The following is a 6870-nucleotide window of genomic DNA, read 5'->3' as shown; positions in this document are numbered from 1 at the left end:
ATAATAAGTCATCCACTATTTTGCGCAGTTCGCTGTTTTTTGGCCCTCCCCTTGTTAAAAAATCCTGGCTACGCCACTGAAGGTGTCATAAATGAAACAAATCCATTTAAATTTAAAATTAAAAAATTAATTATTAATTATTAATTATTAATTATTAATTTTAATTATTTTTTTAATTTTAAATTTTGTTTCGGGGGTCACGGTACTGACCCAAGAATGTCTGATGGGGTCGTGGGACCAAAAAGGTTAATAACCACTGCTCTAGACGCAAGCAAGTTATAAATATTTATAAAGCACATCAGCGCATGCGCTGATGCACACCACACGTACAGACGCCAGCGCACATGCGTCTGTGAGGGTTGGATTCAAACTCCACGACAGATGGCGCTCTCGCTCTGGCTCAATTCTATTATCCTGAGTGTCGGAAGGGGCACTGCATGCAGTTTGGGTTGGATTATGACATAACCTAAGGTGGCAATTTCATTAGACATGATGATATTAGGGAGCCAACATTGCGTGTGTATATATCACAGGAAATAATTGCTATTACTGTTACCATGCGACCCTGCTCTGCAACAGCTGTGTTTACATAAATACGCATGCTGTGCGAGTGTATGCGCAAACCCATATAATGTTCATTACCATCTGAATGACCTTCACAGCAGATCTAAATAAGCTGATTTTATAACATTAAGTGAGCTCGCGAAACTTAATTAATGCGATCTTTCATTTGTCAATTTTATAAGCGTTACATAACTGAAAGAAAAATGGCTAGTGCTATTTAAGGTGACAAGGAACAACTTTACGTTGAGTTACTACGTACGTATACGCAGAGTTATACAGACACACGGTTATTAATGGCTTTAACAGAATAACATCGACTTTAACGCTCATCTCCCGGTTAATACCATTAGTGTGAGAATCGAGTTGATTGCCGATACGAACATCATGTAGTCGACGAGCTTGCACGGTATATCTCCGATCACCCAGTCTACGGTGATGCGTGTGATGATGATGATGGGGACGTGGGTTGCAAACAGCAGGTCAGAGATGGCCAGTGATAGCACGAAATAGTTCGTCACTGTGCGCATCTTACGATACCTGGTCACAGACACGATAACCTGCAACGATAACACTATAGATTTATTTATGTATTTATTTATTTGGGTATTTATTTTATTTATTTTTATTTTTATTTTTTTTATTTATCCATTTATTTATTCACCTATCTATCTATTTATGTATGTATTTCTTTAAAGCCGCACAATGCGCATCCAAACGCTAATTTATCCAGTACTAGACTAGCAAACACTTCGTGGCATGCGTAATCACACTACCTTATGACAAAATAAACTCTAGTTCCTCCCATTTCACTGCGCGTTTGCTTAAAACCCTCAAGAAAGAGGTGAGAAAACTGGTATTCTGGCGCCAACGCCGAATTTTTTGCCAAACAATTTAGCCTCGAAGTGGTTAGGTGACGTCACATGATTTTATCTTTGCTACACCCGTACCGCTGTACCGCAGCACCGCTGCACGGTTGCTTGGGGAAACTGTCAACAACATCGGAGAATTTGAACAACATTGGAGGTATTTTCAAATACCTTTTATAAGACAACGCGCAGTGAAATGGGAGAAACTAGAGTTTATTTTGTCATAACGTAGTGTGATTATGCATGACACGAAGTATTTGCTAGTCTAGTACTGGAGAAATTAGCGTTTGTATGCGCATTGTGTGGCTTTAACGAATCCGTATGGATTTACTTAAAGTGACCATGAGAAAATCACAGCATAATTTACTCGCGAGACTCCCACGTCTATCACGTAATCAGAGACCACATAGGACAGAGAGCCAAATCTTACAATACAAAGTGTGCTATGGATGTGATTGTTGTAAACATAAGAACGTTTTCATCGTTCTCACGACGTGGCATACCTGACACGACTGATGCAGCTGCTTGAGGATTTTTGCTAGCTTGTTGAATTCTTCTCGATCAAAGTACAGCTTGCCTAGTTTTGTGTTCGTCTTAAACCACAACCTGTCGTTTTTAGCATCTCTCAGAGCGTCTAGAGTAGTCTCGTAAAACTCCTGCAGCAGCTCCATCTGTGAGCGAAAAATGTTATAATAATAATGTAAATAAAGACATTATGCATCAGTCACATCACATAGCTTGATACAATGTAAACACATAACCTTTAACATACATTTTCAGCTACTTTGATCAATTATAATAACATTTTATCATATAACTATTTACTTTTTTTACATTTGTCATACAATCATTAGTTATCACTCAATGTACAGAATATCAATATAATCAATTTTAACCTTCAAACTTACAAATGCGTCGACTTCACAGTTAAAGGAATAATAGGTCCATTGATTATGCAATGTTGGCGAATGATAGAGTAACTGGCACCTTGTGTAGTTAATAAGTACATTACCTTATAGCCAAATGCGTATTAGTTTGTCCAATATCACTGCTGGTTACTAAGAAATGTCTAATTGAAATCCGCAATCCAAAAATCAGTTGTTTACAGTTTCAAACTGCTGCCGGCAAAGCGGGTGTGATACAGATTTATAGTGCACCGGACATTTTCGCACGATTTCGTAAACATGGACGCTCGTGATAAGGAACTTTTTGTCAGGGCTGTCCACGTGCGTCCGTGATTAGTACGTGTGTTTTACTCTATTTCCATGTTTAGTCCTTGGCCGTGGTTACACCGCTGACACCTCCGTTTCATCTGGCGTCCAAAACATACAGGCCGCACAAATGTTTAGATCATCGCTTGACTCCTGGATGACATTTACGGCACGTAAATGATACGTTGATACATATCAACAACCGATTTCAAGTCGTGTTTGTAATGTAACCAGCAGTGATATTGGACAAACTAATACGCGTTTGGCTATAATGTAATGTACTTATTAACTACACAAGGTGCCAGTTACTCTAGCATTCATCAACATTGCATAATCAATGGACCTATTATTCCGCACTACACAGCACACAACACACGCACGCACGCACGCACGCACGCACGCACGCACGCACGCACGCACGCACGCACGCACGCACGCACGCACGCACGCACGCACTCACTACATAACTGTATACCACACACAACAATAACTTCTACTATGAGAGATGAAAACTTACATTTTTTGATGTCGATATGTAGTCTAGGATCGAATTGATGGATTTCTCAGAGTAGTTTCGCGTGACGGCGGACTTGATGTAAGTGAGCAATTGTTTGTACCTAGTCATCATCTCCTCATAATTGCTCTGCAAGATAACAGAGCACGTTCGTCGTACACTGAATGCGTTAAAGCATCGAGCGCCTAACACCAACGATGATAGATCCATAACCAGAATGTCTATCTTCTCCACGACTCTGTGACCTCTGTGACATGACAAGATTTTATGGCGAGTCCCATGAAAGGAAAAGCAAGTCAGATGTGTAATGTTTCCAACCAGAGAGTTCAAATGTCTCATAGCTTTTAACTGATAAAAATTTCAGGAGGAACACTTGGGCTCGCGGTGATGACTAAGCAAACCTCACTGTTCAACCAAGCCTGCTGTAGGAAGGGCTATACAATATACACGCGTACAGTGATTAAATTCGCTGCGGCAGGGCCGATTTGTATATCTGGCTCTGGCTTCTGAATGTATAATCTATTCACTGACATATTTAAAATAGATAAACATTACCTAACATATCTGTAGTTACTCTGACTACTGACTCACACTATAACTTTAATTTGCTAGCTATAATCCCACTATTCGAGCTATCGTCATTGAATGCCATCGATTATAACAGTGCTATAATAAATTAAAATATTTCATGGCTTTTCTGTCGAATTTACTCACCAATTTAAAATTGATCTTTATCATTTGCTTTAATGCCTTGAACCCCCATTCACCTTTATCCTCCTCAAGTTGTAAAACCTATCAAATAAACAATGATCACACATGGACAACAAAACCGAGTAATTTAAATACAAAGCCCGAAATTCAATATCATGGTAGAATAGAATCTAATTATGCAAGTGTCAGCAAGCATGTGAGGAGGGTTAAATAACTGTAGGGTCCTCTAGTCTACACGTCACCATGTCCATCAAAGACTAAAAACATTTGCAACAAACACCTTACATACATCACCTTATCAGCAGCATTAATTTGTTAAATAAATTTATCTCCACCTAAGCTATAACATGCATATATATATCTGGCTATATTGATCTAACTAATTTCAAAACTTACCTTTTGGAAACTAGTCAGAGCTGCCTTATGATCATCTTCTTTTAGTGCTTTAGAGTTGTAGTATTGGTTTTCCAAATCGACATCTGGCTCAGAATTGCTATCTTCCGAGTATTCCTGTGATATAAGAATGTCAACGTTTTTAACATTTTACAAATCTGTTATCTCACTGAATAACACTTAAATGAAATCTCACTATTAGACTGGGTCCATAGATGATAAAAGAAGATGGAACATTAAGGTAAAGTTTTGAAATTTGAAAGGACATGATGCATATATATTCTTACATAGTATCAAAAAGTGGTTTGAGATGAGTGTGTGGAACAAGGTATGTCACACTCTAGCTCATCCAATAAAAAATGTGTTATTTTGATGTCAATAAAATCAATAATCAAATTTGTTATTTTTTTGACTTAGTTTCCAACATCAGCACATTAACCAATCAGATACCCTTACTGTATGTTGTGATGTGAGAGAAATCACATTAAACTTAACAGAATACAGATATTATATCTTCCACTAATGAAGCATATATATATATATAATTTACATCACTTGCCTAAGATAATTTGCTGTTAGAACACACAGTGGCAAGATCTTGTGATTTATAAACCATACTAACCCGAACTTACTGAATGATTCATGGTCTAAGCTATGCATTCAACTCACCAGAAATGTATGTATGTAGTACTATGTTATTGAGCTTTCGACTGCAGGCAATGGCATGCAGGGTGGCATTAATTTGATGGTCAATGCATCACAGTTCAAAATTTATTGTGGTCTGTTAGTCTGAAACTACCAGGTTTACACATAGATGAGGAGAATGCAGTAGCAACTACTCTGGTGGACTACCTGACTGTCAGTGTCAGTTTTTGCCTAACACGGTTGAATAAAATCACAATTTAAATTCGATACATCTTCTATATGGAATAATTTCACATTTCCTTTTCCTGCAAGTTTTTTAAAATAAATTAAATGTCAACTATCAAATATACTTAAAACTAGTATTCATTATCCAATACGTTGATCAATAGCATAGACGTTGGCCATGATATAACATAGATGGACTCTACTTGTTTCTGCAAAACTAACGGAATGTCAATATTATGAAACACCAAAATTGCTCATTGACACTGACTACCACCAGATTACAAAATCCAGTTGTCTATTATGACTACCAGGCAAAGAGGCTTAATTTCGCACACTGCAGTACAGCATGTTATTACTAGGGAATGTTGACATACGAGTATTACTTTTAAAACATACAAATAACTAATATTATTGTTAGCTAAATAAGCAAGCTTATTATTAGTCTACATATTAGTATTGATAGCATGTTTTCATGCCAGTAATAAAGCTGTGGATGAAGCGCAACGAAGCATAACGATAAGCACAAACGTCAAATACAGTGTACGTATGTATCAGATGGCTAGAGTCATATGCAAAATATTCAACCAAATACTAGAATCGGGAATCTACCCCAAAATCTGGGCTAGAAGCACAATAACACCCATCTTTAAATCTGGTGACCCAAACCTTCCTGATAATTACCGAGCAATCTCCATTACGAGTTGTCTCGGAAAACTGTTCAACTCCCTACTCAATAAACGTATCACTAATTATCTACTATCAAACAACATAATCTCAAAGTATCAAAGGTCGCAGAACCTCCGACAACCTCCTGATAATAAAAACACTGGTAGATAAATTCGTAAAAGTGAACAGGTCTACCCTATTCTCGTGCTTTGTCGACATAAAAAACGCCTTTTATAAGATATGGCATAAAGGCCTCTTTCTTAAACTAAAAGCATATACGCATAGAGGGCAATATTCTAGATGTGATAACTAACATGTATTCGAAGACGGAGGCAAGCATAAAAAGCAATGGCAGATTAACCGAATCCTTCCCTTGTCAAGCTGGAGTCCGTCAGGTGACATACTAAGCCCAATACTATTTAATATGTTCGTAAATGACATCCCGAACTCCCTTAAAAATTGGGTATATCCTAAAATTATGTCAGAACCAATCAAATGTCTCATGTATGCTGATGACCTCGTACTATTCAGCGAGACTGAAACGGGCCTCCAGAATTCCCCTAACAACTTAAAACTGTATTGCGACACCTGGAAACTAGAGCTTAATCATAGCAAAAGTGAGATTGTCACCTTTAGCAACAGCCACTTAAACGTTCACAAATATCAATTCAAATACGGCTCCACCACTCTAAACTCTAGACCGCACTACAAATACCTAGGGTTCCACCTATACCACAATGGTAACTCAAAATTTGGCGTAGAAGAACTTAGAAAAAAGGCACTAAAAGCAATGCAGTCTAAGACACTCTATCTTTAACTACGAAACTCCGGTCAAAACGTACATTACGCTGTTCCACTCTGTGATATCCCCCATAACCCTACATGCCTGTGAAATTTGGGGTCCAGACCATTATCTCCAAAATTATCAAATCGGAATCAGATACTCATGCCCAATCAAATATACAAACCCTGTTCAGCCTATAGAACCGCTTCCCATTTGAAACGATTCTGAACAAATTTTCCAAATGGGTATTGGGAGTCGGAACTAAAACTTCCAACATAGCCGCCAAAGCTG

The 6870-nt window shown here is 37.9% G+C and overlaps 1 protein-coding gene across 1 annotated transcript; it reads right to left on the bottom strand.

The window, feature by feature from the left end:
- Positions 1-908: 908 nt before the first annotated feature.
- LOC106807886 (COP9 signalosome complex subunit 2-like) lies at positions 909-4397 on the bottom strand (the record flags this gene model as incomplete). The annotated part of the gene is made up of 5 exons (XM_014810379.1): positions 909-1121; positions 1934-2101; positions 3159-3284; positions 3870-3947; positions 4263-4397. Coding segments are annotated over 5 exons (720 nt in total), but the record flags the coding sequence as incomplete, so codon positions are not given.
- Between the last annotated feature and the right edge of the window lie 2473 nt (positions 4398-6870).

The sequence above is a fragment of the Priapulus caudatus genome, unplaced genomic scaffold (assembly GCF_000485595.1).
Source record: "Priapulus caudatus unplaced genomic scaffold, Priapulus_caudatus-5.0.1 Scaffold240, whole genome shotgun sequence".
Taxonomy (NCBI): Eukaryota; Metazoa; Priapulida; class Priapulimorpha; order Priapulimorphida; family Priapulidae; genus Priapulus; species Priapulus caudatus.
The sequence above is the reverse complement of the archived record's forward strand: the minus strand, read 5'-3'. Positions and strand labels throughout refer to the sequence as shown.